Source organism: Thalia democratica, chromosome 3 (assembly GCF_965202585.1).
Source record: "Thalia democratica chromosome 3, ktThaDemo2.hap1.1, whole genome shotgun sequence".
NCBI classification, from domain to species: domain Eukaryota; kingdom Metazoa; phylum Chordata; class Thaliacea; order Salpida; family Salpidae; genus Thalia; species Thalia democratica.
Window position 1 is genome coordinate 48,494,670 of NC_139167.1, and position 16,479 is coordinate 48,511,148.

General features: G+C 24.4%; 1 protein-coding gene across 1 annotated transcript; it reads right to left on the minus strand.

The window, feature by feature from the left end:
- Positions 1-927: 927 nt before the first annotated feature.
- On the minus strand, positions 928-9,132 carry LOC145831641 (N-lysine methyltransferase KMT5A-like). Its single transcript, XM_082938951.1, has 7 exons — positions 8,747-9,132; positions 8,416-8,540; positions 4,748-4,826; positions 4,185-4,288; positions 2,920-3,066; positions 2,249-2,415; positions 928-1,860 (listed from the first exon to the last, which is right to left on the minus strand). The coding sequence occupies exons 1-7, from the start codon at positions 8,912-8,914 to the stop codon at positions 1,787-1,789; spliced, it is 864 nt and encodes a 287-aa protein (XP_082795077.1). The 5' UTR covers positions 8,915-9,132; the 3' UTR covers positions 928-1,786.
- Positions 9,133-16,479: the final 7,347 nt, after the last annotated feature.

Consider the following 16,479-nt stretch of genomic DNA (forward strand, 5'->3'; position numbering starts at 1 on the left):
TTATTAGTAAACTTTATAGTATTTCAAAACTTGAGTAAGAAATTACATTGAAACTGAGGTATTTTGTTAAAGAAAGTTTGAAGCAACGAACGAATATTTTCATTAGAGATAGCAAAAAAAAATTATATAAGTTTTACAGTGTTTATAAAGTTATTATTTTTTTTACAATTAGTTTATTTTTATTAACTAAGTTGCGCTTAGGTTTTGTTAGTTTCTTTTTACACGCAAATTTAACCTAAGTAAAGCAAATACTTACGAAAACAACTAATCTAAGACTTCTAAATTTTTAATTGAGTAAATATAACATAAAAATATTATTCATAAAGATAAAACTCCTACTTAAATAACAAAATCGCTATAAACTATACGATACATTTCCAAAAAACTGAAGTTTTGGACTACAAAAAAAAAAGTTTCAGATAAAATCTATCTTTTTTTTTAATTTAAAAGCTGATTGTAAGTTTACTTTGGTAGCAGCGATCACATGATCAGAGTGTTGATGTTTTCTTTTTGTTGCAGCGTAGGCAGATACAAACATCCTAAATTTAGTTGTTTTCAGAGTTTGGATTTTAACCTTGTGACTTTGTTTGAAACGATGAATCACTAAGGCAATCAGATTTTCAGTTAAAATAGATACATTTTTTTTGGTTAGTAAAATTACACATTTTAAAACTTACTTCGTACTAAAAACTACAAGTTACAATTACAGTAGCGTTTGAAAATAAAAAAATTACTAAAATAAAAAAAAAGTTTTTTATTGTCCATGTAAAGGCTTTAACTATTAAAGCTTTCATACCGCATTAGTTGTATAAAATCTCCTACACGATCTATATGACCAATTAATGCTTAACATTTAAGGTTTAGTAAGCCTTTAAAAAACTTTTATATGGACTACAAATAATTAAGTGGTAAAAACTAAAATGAAATCTACAAATTTATTCCAAAAATAACATCGTGTTGTTTAAAATTTACAGGGTTCATGTCATCTAACTAGTTAAATTTAATATAAATTCGTTAACACAGTTTAAATATTTTGAAAAATAAATTGTGCGAGTTAATAAAATGTAATTTCTATTTACAATAAGTAACTAATTATTTACCAAATTTAGGTATGAAACTAATTAAGAACTCGCTTTTTGAAGCAAAAAAGTTAGGGTGTCCAAAAACAGCCTGGTTTACATGAAACTAGCCCTAGTTTTTGTAAATTTAATTTAAAAACACAAACTAAATTTAAAAATCATAAAACCTGCCTGAAATTTAGGAAACAATTTCAATAAGCTTGAGTGCTTGATAACTTGGTCATTTTTAAGATACACAGTATTATGTATAGAATCAAAAATTTATTAAAACATTATTTATTATCATAATTGGAATGGTTATTTATTTATCAGATTTTACCAAGTTAAAAAAAATTTTTGAACAAATATTTTCAGCTTCAACAAATGTTTAATTTAAATGTGAAACCAAAATAGAAGAATTTTTTAATAATAGGAAACATTTAAAACTTTTAGTAAGTAAAATGTGCACAAAAATTAAATTCATTGTACTCTTATATAAAGAATATAATTTATATACATAATGTGGAGCTAAAAATAGTTAACATTAAAATATTATAATCGACTTGTTTTTCCATTTAAGCTGTTAAAAGCAGCAGACTTCAAAGTAACTCATATCCTGTGCAAACTCATGTTTAAAAAAATACTTAAGGTTTTATAGAATATAGATGAGGAAAATTCATTATCACAAGCAAATTTTTACGCGTATGTGGTTATCGTTTTAAGTAATTTTATAATTTTAGCCACGGATATGCCTCCATATTCTTTTTGCTTGTGTCACCATAGTCGTACAGAAGTTCTTCTCCTGGAAAGAAACATTTTTGATAGTAAACAACTATTTTACAATTTCCATGTGGTTCAGTATATGAAGTCTAAGTAAGGTAGATAAAATCTTGAACTAAATAAGAGAATATGTTTAGTTTTTTTTTAAATTAGAATTTATATTTTGTATTATGTGTAAAAAAAAAGTCAACAAAAAATACCATAATTAATAATTTTAATTTAATCCTTTATCTTATCTACGAGATATTAAGGATAAGTTACACTGATATGTTACTAAAAAATTAATTCTTACGTTTCTAAAAAAAATATGTCACAAATTTTTTATTATAACAGCATTAAGTGTTTTTTTTTACCTGGCGTCTTAATGCTTTAATTTCTTAACTTTTTCGAACACATCAATAAAAAAAAACCTTTCTGTATATCTCGCTTGGCAACTATGGTCAAATGTGGCATCTCCTCACTGTGGTTGAAGCGTTGCGAGTTGGGGAACCACATGAGCTTGGTGTAGCAGTTGGGATCCTGCCTGCTGTGGTTCAGCAACCTTCCCAGCCTGCCACTCTCCGCTGTCGCGTCTATGCTGTTCGATTAAGTGGTATTTGAACTTAATGCGACCCGAGATGAAGTTGGATTTGTAGAATATTTTGAAGTTTAAATAACTCTTGTCAGTTTTTCATATTAATTAATTATTTATATTAATTTTATATTAATGATTTATGCTACTAATTTTTTACTAATAAACACAATCACTGAATTATAAAGCTGTTTTTGATAGTTAGTTTTTTTCCTAACCAAATTTTTCACATGTGAGGGTAGAAAATTTATTCAAAACTTTTTTAATTTTTAATGAACTTTATTAGTCCAATCCAAAAGCAATTTTTTTTGAAAATATTATGGAATTATTTCGAATTTGCAGCCTTTTAAACTTATATTTAAAGAAAAATTAAGTTGGATCAAGCTACTGATCAATTTCTATACTCTTTTAAGATGAAAAGTATTTTTTGAATTTAAATATTTATATTATTAGTTAATCAATAAACCAGTTTTTAAAATTTTTATGTAGAAAACTTAATGAAGCATATACCAAAAATTCTTTCCTCTGGAGTTAAAATAGTACATGTAACAGCCGATGTTCTTATCTTGTTGATACAATTCTTCTCTTTTTTGGGCTTCTTGAGAATCTATTAAGTCGCCAGCGTATTCTACCACAAACTCGTTTCTTTCAAATGGCCTTAAAAAATACTTTTGTTGAAAAATGCATGTTAAAAAGTGTATAAATTATAGAAGTTAGTATTAAAATTAAGATCAAAGAATCAAAAATTTGAATTTTTTAAGGCCGTAGAGAATAAAAACTATTTTTCTTTTTTTACAAGTGGATCTTATCTTTAGAGTTTTATAAAAGCTACAAGTTGTTTTTAATAAATCTTTAATACTTGAAATAATATTGAGATACAGCCGGTTCAAGGCAGAAAGTGCAATGGGTAACTTTTGGGAAGAGATAACTAAATATTGAATAAACAAAAATCACTAAAAACCTATCTACTCCTACCTTTTTTGAGATAAATACCACAAACTCCTGGAAACGTTCCTAGCAATATTTAGAAAAGTTTGTAAAAAAAAGCATAAATTTTAGATAGAAAAATTAACAATTCCTTACGACAGATTTTTTTAAATACTGTTAGGAAAATTTTTTAAAATTGTAGGTATTTATCTCATAAACGTAGGAGTAGATAGGTTTTTAGTGATTTTTGTTTACTCACCATTTTAGTTACCTTTTCCCACAAACAAACTACTGTACCTTCTGAATTGATAACGGCTATATCTCAACAATTATTTAAAAACTAATTTGTTTATATTTTTCATTTAACACTTTTTGATCAATCAAAAACAACTTGAGTTATTTATCTTATCATACTATCTTTCAAAAATAAAGTTGCTTAGAACTTAAGTTAATTTTTTTTCAATATTCTTAAACATTTTAATATTAGCTTATACAAAGGAGAACAAAACATATTAAATTTAAGAACTTAGCTATAATTAAAAAATTGAAAATATTTTAAGCGAACCTGAAGTAATATTTTCAGTTATTGCGAAACACTTCTAAAAAACAATAATTTTAAAGAATTGTTACGTTTATTATTTAGATTGATAATGATTAAGTTCAGTTTTCAAGATTAAAGAATTGTATAAAAAATACAATAAAGAATACATAGATATTAATTATGTTTATAACTTAGTTCTATAAACAACTAGCAATTAACTATTTTATTTTAAATAAAAAAGTAAGTTAGTTGAACTATTTACACAAATATCCAAGCTTAACTCTCATACAAATTAGGTAAAACTTACTTCGTACTAACAATACCTCTGCCTTTCATTGGAATTTCAACAATCTCGATGTTTGATTCAACATTATTTATAATTTTATCAACCACTTTTGACGTTTTTTGAGCCTTTTAGAAAAAATTAAATGGAGAAAAATTATTGATAAGTAAATATCATGTAGACTTAAAATTGGTTTATTTAATTTAAAAGCACAAATTAGAATAGATATATATATACATATTAGATAACTTTATTTAACTGTATGTAGCTTTAAAAGTCAAAATTTTTTTTTATTTCTTATAATTCTTAGTGAATTGATTATGAAGTTATAAAAATCAACAACCTAATTAGTTAATTATAACGTTACATTTATTTAGTATATAACAAACTATAAAAATCTAGTACAGTACTAATCAGAAATTTATGCAAGAATTTTGTATGTTTAACATTTTAAAAGATTCCATCTAAGAAACAACTTATTTTATCTGTTAATTAATAAAACAAGATTTAAAAAATTCCCGATACAATTAAATTAAAGGAATTTTTTTAGATACTTAAAACCTAATATTCACAAACATAAAAAATACCTTTTCAAGTATATCACACTGACGTTTACTTCTACGATTATGGAAAAAACTTTTAAGTCCTACTTCTTTTTTCACAGTTCTAAAAAAACACTAACTAAAGAATAAAGCACCAAGTATAAACACATAAGATATAAATTAAACAGTATATCTATTAAGACTATAGAAGAAAGTGTCCAGACAGTTTTCACAAAAATTTGCAAAGGCATTTGAAAGCCATTCGGGGTGTGATTGATTTTATGATCACTTCATTTCGCTTTTGGCTATTTTTCATACCTGTGAAAACGTTTCTACACATAGTCTGACAAAGGAGTACTACGGTGAGTAGAATCTGGTAAACATGTAACTTAAAATGAGAATTTATTGGATAAAAGATTAAGAGCAGATTATGAAAAAAATCCAGATTTTCTAAACATCTGGCTAGGAAGTAGGTGATCCATCTTCTTCAAATATTACACTATGTATACCAGTTTGTTTATTTATTTTTATCACAGTTTCAAAAAATAAAAGTCACAAACAACGGTTGTAATAATATATATAAAATGCTTTTTTGTATCATTTCTATATCATCGTAGTATTATCTATAAAATATATGTGAAAGCTTGTATTCAAAAATATAACGATTTCAGTCAGCTTTAAATAACATAACTAAATTCCGGTTAATGATTTTACTTTAATTACCTATAATTTTAAATTTCATTTTATATCTATTTTAATTCTCTTTGTATTACCATATTTTACTTCATGCTCAGTGATTGTTTGTAAATTAGTTATTCATTTTTTAAAGATTTAATTTATGTTGGTGTTAAATTGCAAAATATAAGCTGATGAGAATTTGCAATAAAATTTGGAATTTAAAGTAACTTTCATTTTAAAAAGTATATAATTTAATTTATAGAACATTGTTTTTATGTATTTTTAGATTTTGTAAACAATATTTCACATTAAGTATTTGTAACTTTTGTAACTTAAATCTTATCATATCACTTACACTAATAATAATTTATACCTGATTTAGTTATTATCATAGTATTATACCAATCTTGAATAAAAAGTTAAAATTAATTAACTCTACTTTCTTAGACCAGTTTTTTACTGTCTGGTAAAACTTTATATTATTTTTATTTGTACACTTAATTTTTTAGTAAATGGTTAACAAATAAATACATAATTTTAGATGCATTTTTAATGTACAGAATCTGTAGAGCTGTTCATAATCTATGAGCAGCAAAACGTCGTCATTCAATAAAATATTTGGATGGAAAATAATTTTTATTTATTTGAAGTATATAAATAATAATACAATTTTTACTAACTTAAGTTAAACATATCATTTTGAAATAAAAAGAAACAAAATACTAGACGCATAGGTGGGTACAAATTTTTCTTTAAAATAACTAAAAATGACTTTTATTTAAAAGCTTAAAATATACTATATAAGAGACATTTTATAGCACAAAATAAATTCAATCAGTTTTATAAACATAATCAGTTTTGTAAAAACTTTTCAATAAAAACGTATAGAACATAAACTTTTCTTGGTTAATTTTTAGTCAATATATGATAACAAATATGTTTTGTTAAAATCTTCAACTATAGCAAGCTATTAGCAAATAATTTTTGAACATTCTAAAATTCAAAGAAATTTTTCATCTGAAGAACAATATTAGAGCAATTTACTTCAAGTTTTAAAGATATGTTCTATTCATTATTAGAAACAAACTATAAAAATAAAATTTAAAATAATATTTTTGCAACCATAAAAAAAAGATCTTCTGTTTTTTTTTTTGAAAGAAAAATTAAAAAACTTAAAAAGTATCACTACTAGTTGCTCATAATTTTTTTAAAACAAACTGAAAAAATTTAAAAACAATTGCTCAAAAATTAGGGGAGTCTTTTTTGGCTTATAATTTGTCTTTTTATATAAGCAGGGTTGCCACTTGTTTTTGAGAAATTTCTTCCAAGTTTTTGAAAGTTTACTTTTTTAGGTCTACTTTTAGTATTATAACTGACAGTATTACAACATTGAAAAGATACTGTAAACCTACTTTAAATAACTTTTTTTGATAATCACAAAAACTTTTCATCTATATGATAGATATTTGTGTCAAATCAAAATTTTACTACTTAACATGTAAAAATTGTTTAAATTCCAGGCTTTTTTAAAAAATTCAAAAATTCAAGATATTTTTTCCCTAAATTGTCAAATTCTAGGTTTATCCAGGATTCCAGGTTTTGTGGCAACCCTATAAGTAAGTGTATAAGGAGCCTATTAAGTTCTCTTACTTTGATTGGTTAACTCTTTAAAATTAATTTGAATTCAAGAAGTTGAAAAAAACTGGTAATTAAGTTTGAGGTGAAAAATTTGACAAACTTAGTAAAAAAGATTTACCTCCCCACAACTCTTTTCACTTTTTAATAATTTTTTTAAGGAAGACATCTAGTTTATGCCGTAAAGTTAAGGTTTTGTAAAAATACCTCATAAAAACAATCTTACAAAATCAAAAACTTGAACAAGGACTTTTTTGAGTTATAAAGTAAAAACTGATAGACTTGTAAAAATATATTTTATATGGAATAGTATTGTTTAAATTCCTTTTACAAGTTACACTATTTGAAATATTTTAAATTTTTAACTCTTTTACAAATATACAAACTTTAATTTTTCAAATTTTAGAAATTATCAAGTTAAGATTTAAAAATACTTAAGTAAACTAAAAGGTAAAAATAATTTTCAACTCTTTATTATAAATATAGATAAATGAGCATTTATATTAGGTAGTAGCACAACTTTTTGCAATGTAACAAAATAGTTTTCTGCAAAAAATCAGTTCTTAAATCACAATTTATGTATACTGTGTAGTTACAGAAGTCTTACTATTAAAAACTTAGTAAGTTTTGACTTATTTTAATTAGTAAAAATTGTTAAGGCCATATGGGGATCCCAAACATTATATTTTACAAAAATTAACTTTTGCTTTTATATGAAAGCTTTAAGTACAAATTACAAGCCAGTTTTTATAGAATTCAAAAATATAATTTAATTTTTACTAAGATATTTAATTTTTTGTAAAATTTTTCCAATATAAACGTATGGACCCCAAATTTTTCCCGGTCAATATTCTTGGAAATTTTAAAATTCCCTAAAAATCTATCTCCTCATTCATTTTTCAAGCAATCTTCTTCAAATTTTCAGGAAACATTCCTTATAATAAAAGGAAAAAATGTTACTTAAGAATTTTAGTAATTTAAAAAAAAAAAAAATTTATCACAAAAATAAAAAAAAGTGTTTTTTTTTTCAAAAAAAAAATTTATACAAAATTTTTTTTTAATTTAAAGTAACGTTTTTTTGTTATTGTATAAATATTAGACTGTGAAAGTTTGAAGAAGATTGCATGAAAAATGTAGGAGATAGATTTTAAATGAAATAGTCTTATTTTGCTGTTTTAGTTTTCCCTTCCCATAGGGAACCTATTTTGCGGCCCGACTTTGAATGGTCATATCTCAAAAAATAATTTGAATTTTTTAAAACGATAAAAAGCATCTTGAAGCTTAGAAAAAACTCTATAAAATAAGATCAATTTGTAAAAAACATGGTTTTACCCCCCTATGGCCCTAATTTAGTTAGGAAACACTATTGTACATTAAAAAAAATATTTATAAAACTATACCTTGACTGAGCAGGTTTATTAATTTTTGTAAACGCTTTGATTGATTGGGTCTTATTTTTTTTTGTCTCGTTCGATTCTTTTTTCAAGTTTTTAAGCAGTTTTATTTGTTGACAATCATCTAGCACCTTATATTAAGTTTTTTATTAAATTTAGTTTGTTTAACTAATCTTTGTATATAATTTATGACATAAACTAAACGAAATTACTAAACTACTTTTTTAGTACATTTAAGTACTTTTATTTTGAAAAAAAGTCATTATGAATCAAATTGTATTACATGTATCAACAATAAGAAATTCAAAAACTACTAAAAAGTATGACTAGTAACAACTTTATCATCTTCAGAGAACTTATCATTCAGGGAATTATTCAAAGCTTCAAACATTTTTTCTATATTCATATTGTTTCTAATTTGAGCCGTTTTCCTCTTTCTAACAGCACGAGCTTTTAAATTTGCTCCTTCTTGCCCTTTTCTTTTTTTAATTGGTGTTTTTGACATTTTTTAACTTAAAAAATACAGAAGTGTATAAAGTTTTGCATTAAGTATAGTTAAAGAAAGTATAAAATCATAAATATTTTAATATGAAAAAACTTAAATAACTACATCATAATAATAATCTGCACACAGTTTTGAACATTTAAATGTAAGCTCAATGAAAAGAAATAAAATACATGATCTTAAACTGCAACTCTACAAGATGACAAAAAGATAATACCTTACACCTGTCCAAAATCAATAAAATAGACTTGGTAAAGCTAAGATTCTATTTAAGGGCATAGGGGGATAAACATTTTTTTTTACAAAAATTGACATTGACATATATTTCAAAGCTTAGAGTATATAGTATAAGATACTTTTTATGGAACAAAATAAATTCAATCAATTTTTGATATATAACAAGTTTTATAAAAATTCCAATACAACTGTACAGAATCAAAAATTTTTAAGGTAGATTTTCATGAAGTTTTGAAAAATTTACTAAACATCTATCTGCTCCTTCATTTTTTAAGCAAATAAATTCAGATTTTCAGAAAGTGTACTTTTTAATACTACAAACAACTTGAAGTAAGCGGATTAAAAAAAGTCATTAAAAAATTTATGACCAAAATTGTTAAAATAATCAATTTTATTGTTTATTTTTAATAAAATTTTAAATTCTGTTTTATACAAGTTGTTTAAAATTTATTATAGATTACTCTTAAAAAGTTTTAAAACAATTTCTTAAAAACCCAAGGATAAAATAGATTTTTAGTGAAATAGTCTAATTTTGCCCTTTTAGTTTGCACCCATAAAAACCCTATTGAAGGCTATAACTTTGATTGCTTATATCTCAAAAGTTACTTTCAATTTTAACAAACGGTTAAAAGAAGTAGCTTAACTAATTATGTAAAATAATTGGACTAAATTTGAAAACAGTGTTTATCCCACTATGCCCTTAAATATTTTGAAAGCTGACACAGCAGAGTGAAATATTTATCTTATTATCCAAAGTTCACATTTATAAATAAACTATAACTCATGTTGTGGGCTGCAGTTTAATAATCTTGGAAAAAAATTCTGATTTTTGTTCAAAAATCTACACAGATCTTAATATTATCATAATTTCAGTTTTTGAAGATATAAAAATACGTTTTAAAGATTAGCCATTTTCCCTTCAGAGAAAAAGCAAGTCTTGACCTTGAAACAGGTAAAAACATAATTTTTGTAGATTTTTGGTTAGCCTTTTTCCTGATTCGAAACTAAGAGAATTTTTGGTGTGGTTTGTGTGAAATGTATAGGTTTTTTTGTTGTTGTTTGTCAAGTGTTGATACTTTCAAAACTTCTTTTTTTTAGAAAACAGGTTGAGAAAATGATGTATGCCTAGGTCAATGATTTCATAAAAAAAGATTTTTACTCCTAACCAAAATGGAAGGACATACAATATAAAATAGTTTAAAACGTTTTTTAGAGTTTTATGCATTTCACTTTCAAACTGTTTTCAAACTTCAAACTAATCAAAAACTTAACTTAGGCGAACCAAAAGTTTAATAAGAAACTTTTTATAAAACACTTGACACTACGCAAAAATAATTCATCTGCTTCTTGTTACTTTTTTAATGAAGTTTTAAATTCATAGTTTTTTACAGTGGTAAGTGGTGAACCATGCATGAAACTATTGATTTTTAGTACAGAGTTATAATTTCTTCCAGTTTATTGATTTTTTAAAGTTGTAAAATTTTTAGTTTTAACTTATATATAAGGTAAATAGTATAAACATATACTGTGATGCTATTACTTTAAGTGTATTTTTTACTGAATAAAACTCTAAAGGTTACAAAAAAATTATTGTATATTCTAGCTAGATATTTTGTATCTAATCTAAATCTATTATTTTTGAATGTAAAAATGTTGGAAATACCAGTTCTCTTTTCAAAAAAGAACTTCAGAAATGAAAGTCTTCAAAAATGTATAAAAATTTATAAGGAATCTTAATGCTATGTTAAACAAAATCTTAACTTCGTGTATGTTGCTTATATAGTTCAGTAGATATTAAAAGTTTAAAATATTTTCTGTTTTAAAAATAAAAAATAAGAACTGAAAACACAGTTATCAAAATTATTGTTTTAAAAATATGAAAAACAAGTTTTGTTTAGTTAACGATTATCAAATAATTTAGAAGAAACTAAAAACTAATAAAAACATTAACAGAATGTATATAACAATGCTAACTTAAATGTATACTTTTATGTAAAACTATAACATATTTATGTTGTTTAAACTTTAATACATAAAATCGATGAAAAATTTACACAGCATGATGTTAATTTATTAACAGACCAAAATTTTACAAAGGCATTCTGCTAGTAGTAGTAGTAAACAAAAGGCAGTAATAGTAATTACAAGTTTTTGTTTTTTTAAAATGATTATGCAAAATAGTTAAAGTTTGGTGTTAGTAAGAAAATATTTTTTTTTTAATTGAACTAAATTAATAATGTAATTAGATACCTAGAGATAATACTTTAAAACTTTTACTACTATTAAAATAAAGAATTAATACCATATATTTAAACCTAAAATAAAAGTCATGTCTTATTAATGTTACTTAAGTTATTACTAAATCTTTTAAACTTATTTTGTTAAGTCAGGTATAAGTGGTTTAATAAAATTATGTTTATTAAAATTAATTATGACAAAGTGATCACATTACTTTACATTGAGCAAGAAACAAGTACAATATACAATATTTATAACACTAAATTATTCTATTATATATAAATTGCTGAAAATAAAACTAATTTAGAAAATTTAAACCAACAGTTGATTAACTATTCTTTATCATTATATTTAAGGTTTTAATTATGGGGGTCACTTTTTATGAAATCTAATATTATTTTAAAATTAAATACTCAACTACCAATTACTTTTTCTGTTTTGAAAAACTCTTCAAGTAAATTTAGAGATAAACAAACAAAAATAGAGATTTCAAAAGGTTCTTTATGCAAACTAAAAACGCAAAAAAGACTATTTCACAATAAATCTATCTCAGCCTTCAGTTTTTGAGTAATTGTTTTAAAATTTTCTTTGACTTATCTTTTATAAATTATGAATATTTAGAATACATTATTTTAAGTATTTTTGTATTATAATAACTATTCAAAAATCTGCTTTGTATGAGTTGTTCAAAATAATAAAAAAAAAATTTGAAGTAAACTGGTTTAAAATTGAAAGAGAAGGTAGATTTTTAATGAGTATTTTAAAATTTCAAAAAAATCAACCTAAAAGACTTTTTCAATACGGTTGTATCGGATATTTCACAGAAGTGGTTATATCTCAAAAGTTAATTGATTTTTTTTGTTCCATAAAAAGTATCTTATAGTATATACTCTAAGTAAATTTTCAATATATTAAAAAATGTATATTTTGTAAAACTAATGTTATACCCCTTTTATGGTCTTAAGTTATACAAAAATCTTAGCTTCATATATCATTTTAGTTTTGTTGTTTTAAAGAGAGCATATTATAAGTGTCAATCCTTTTCTTTAGGTATAAAGTATTACAGACAGAGTGTTTAACCATTCCATGGTTCTAGAGGTAGCTTCATAAAAATGCTATCTGTTTGAGGGTATAGGAAAATTCAACATTACTTTTTTTAACAAATAATAACACTGGCTCTTATATGAAGCCAGTTTATAAAGAATTTTAAATCCTTTTTTAACTTGAGGTATCGTAAAAAGGTTTCAACTCAAACATAAAGACCACAAATTTTCTGGTTCAATTATCTTGGAAATTCTAAAAATCACTAAAAATCTATCTTTTTAATTCATTTTTTGAGGTAGAGACCTCAAACTTTCAGAAAGCGTTCCTTTTAAAGTCTAACAGGCTATAAAACGTTACAATTTAAAAACATAATAAATTAATAATAAAAAAGATGTTTGTTTAATAAAACATTCATAATTCAAAAATTTCTGCATTCAACCTAAATTATAATAATGGACATTTTGTGAAAATTTGAAGAAGATTAATTAAACAACTCAGTGATCCTAAGTTTAGTTACTAGAGTTTTATTATTTAGTTTAGAGTTTTGCAGTGGTATTACTACCAGTGCTCTTCAGTCAGAATAAACTTGCAAAATCATTACATATGGCTATAATCAAAACAAGAAAACTAATTTGGTGTGTTAATTGCTTTTAAGTAAAGTTAATTGGTTTGCTTTTGGTAATTAGGCATGAGTAAGAGATTAGTAGATTACTCAAACAAAATTTCATGGTAAAAATTTTAAGAAAAATTACATTAAAAATAACAAAAAGAAATTTTTGGTCTGAAAATATAAAAAAAAGTACAACAGACATAACAAATTATAAAGAGCACTTTGCTTATGTTTTTTTCTAGGTTTTAAGTAAGTACTTTGCTTGATGTCTACATGTGTTTGTTTCTTCTGTTGATACAGTTCCTTTTCTCCTCTAGAATTGCTAGAACCTCTGTTAAACATAGTTTGTAGGTATCTTTTCCTTTTCTGGTTTTTTAAGTTTGTTTGATTACTCTATAAAGGATTTTATATTCTTGGTTTTTTTCTTTTAATTTGTGAATCTTTAATCTTTAGATAGTTTGGTTGAGTTCTTATATTTTAGATGGTTTTTCTGATCTGGGTCAATCTTAAATGTTGTTTTATGCACTGCAATTCTATTTTTGATTTAGTTTTCTGTTAGTCCTATATATACTTTGTTGTCATTATTAGACTCTATGATTGCCTCGTACATAACATTTTCTTTTTTAACTACTTTCTATTTTACAATGGACATTTGTGTTTTTGTCTGCAATTGCACTTTTTTGAACTATTTCTACTGGCTTGGAGGAGTTATGACATTTTATGATGATTTTAATGTTATCCTGCAGGAGTAGCTGATTTTTACATTAACTTTGTTGATGAATTTCTTCATTTTTATTCTTTTCACCAAAATGTTTGTTTATATGTCGATGAAATTTCTGTCTATGTTTGTTTTTACTGCCTTGTCATATAGTAGATTGAACCACAACACTTTTTGTTTTATATTTTTACTTTTTTTTATGGTAATATTATTCTTATCTATGTATTTTATCTCTTTGTTGTGTCCACTTCTTTTTAGTGCTCTATTGTATACATGCTTTGATTAATGGTATAATTCTTTATTACTTGAGTATTTGTTAATGCTTTTTTCAATCATACTTGGTATTTGCCTTATGATAGTGTGAAGGTGGTTTGAGTTTACATAAATATATTTGATTTTTTTGTTTGGTATCTGTATGGATGGAACTTGACTTTAGATTTAGATCTAGGTAATTTAATTCATATGCTGGGTTTTCCAATTCAATTTTGAAACCTATTTTGTTTGAATATATGTGCATTTTCTCTTTGATTTTTGTGATATCTGGTCAACTTGTATCTTTATCTATTGCTATAAGCCCATCATCATCTATAAATATATCAATATATACAATAAACACCTATAAATACATAATTACATCATCTATAAATACCAACTTTTCTTTCATTTAATTTACTTTTATGTCATTTACTCTAGTTTTGAAATAAACTTAGAATCACTGAAGGTGGTTTGAGTTTACATAAATATATTTGATTTTTTTGTTTGGTATCTGTATGGATGGAACTTGACTTTAGATTTAGATCTAGGTAATTTAATTCATATGCTGGGTTTTCCAATTCAATTTTGAAACCTATTTTGTTTGAATATATGTGCATTTTCTCTTTGATTTTTGTGATATCTGGTCAACTTGTATCTTTATCTATTGCTATAAGCCCATCATCATCTATAAATATATCAATATATACAATAAACACCTATAAATACATAATTACATCATCTATAAATACCAACTTTTCTTTCATTTAATTTACTTTTATGTCATTTACTCTAGTTTTGAAATAAACTTAGAAACTTAGAATTGTTTATCTGAAGCTCTTTCAATTTTTTTAAATTGAGCATAGTTATATTAGCTTATTTTAAGTGATTGAATATAAGAAGATTAGTTTAAAAATTATGGAAAAAATAATTTTTAATGAAATAGTCTTTTTGGCGCCTTCCATTAGCAACTTATTGAGCACACCAACTTTGATCTAAAAGATTACTTCAAACATTTTTAAATGGTTAAAAATGTCTGATAGCTTAGATAGAACTCTACAAAATAAGATCAGCTTGTGAAATCAAGGTGGACCCCCTGTGCCCTTATAAGTAAATTTAAAAGGTTTGATCACACCAAGCCTTATTGATGAGTTTCAAAAAAAAAAACCTGCAAATTGATGTGATCCAACCTTTATGTTAACTTAACTTGTCTCATGGCAGACAAAGGTCCAGGTTTAGCCTCTGTAGACTTTTGCCAATGTTTTCTTTGATTTTACATGTTAATTTTCAAATAACCCATGCTTGGAATGAATTATTTGTTTTGTTTTTTCTAAAAAAAAACAACTTTTGTAATACAGGGTTGCCTCTCATTTTTTCAAATTTTTTTCCAGGTTTTCCAAATTTCTTCCAGGTTTTTAAAAGTACACATTTTTGGGTCTATTTTTCTAATTTCTATTAAAGAAACTGTGTTAAATAGAATAAAAGCATTGAAGAGAAAATTAAAGTTAATTTACATTAAATGTATTTTTAATAAAAAAAATTTTTGATGATGACAAAAAATCTTAATTATATGATAGATTTTTTGTGTCAAATCAAAATTTTACAACTGAATATGTTAAAGTTATATAAAAACTCCAGGTTTTTCCAGGCTTTTTGATCAAATTTCTCAAAATCCAGGTTTTTCCAGGTTATTTTAGCCAAAATTGTCAAATTCTAGGTTTCCAGGTAAAGAGGCAACCCTGGTAGTATCTTTTATTATTAACAAAAAAAACCTATTCAAAATTTCAAGTTGGTGACTTTTAAGACATTTAATTAATGTTTAAGAATTACAATAAGCAACTTAGATAAAACAAATTTCATAATACTTTATACTTCTTTTGAAATTACTGCATCCCTTAAAATATTTGCATAGAGCAAACAGATATTTAAACTTTTAAGTTTCATGTAATAAACTTTTTCAAACTGGTCTGAATAATTGCTTGACCTTAGTTACTTTTAATTGTTTTGTCTTTTTAAGCAGGGTAGCCATTGACTTTATGGAAATTTTAAACAGATTTTCAACTTTCATTTAGGCTTTGTTTTACAAGTGTTCTTGTCCAATTTTAATAATAAAAAAAAAACTTAAATAATTGGTACTTGAAGGTTACATGTAAAGAAGATTTTAATTTTAAGTAAAAAAAAATAATGACTTTGATAAAGCTACTCACAACTAGTATTCTATCAGATCCTGGCTTAGCTTCCCAAAACTAGATTTTTATTTGAAAAATAAATTTGATTCCTGATTTAAAAAAATAGTTTTGTCTATTTCCAGTTAGACTAAAGATCTGACAAAGTTCAATTTAGAAATAGATCCAAAATTTCAATCTTATTTAAATTTAATGGAAGCAGATATTAACCTTTTCGTTTAAATCAAGATCACACCAGAACAGCAGGGAGGCTAAAAGTTTTTGAGAACATTTTTCCAGA

Excerpts from the sequence above, each read along its gene's own strand:
- LOC145831641 (XM_082938951.1), bottom strand. The coding sequence starts at position 8,914 with ATGTCAAAAACACCAATTAAAAAAAGAAAAGGGCAAGAAGGAGCAAAT. Across the intron at positions 3,067-4,184 it reads AGAGGTATTGTTAGTACGAA|GCCATTTGAAAGAAACGAGT; the intron begins GTAAGTTTTACC and ends GTATTTTTTAAG. Across the intron at positions 2,416-2,919 it reads TCCAGAGGAAAGAATTTTTG|CATAGACGCGACAGCGGAGA; the intron begins GTATATGCTTCA and ends TTAATCGAACAG.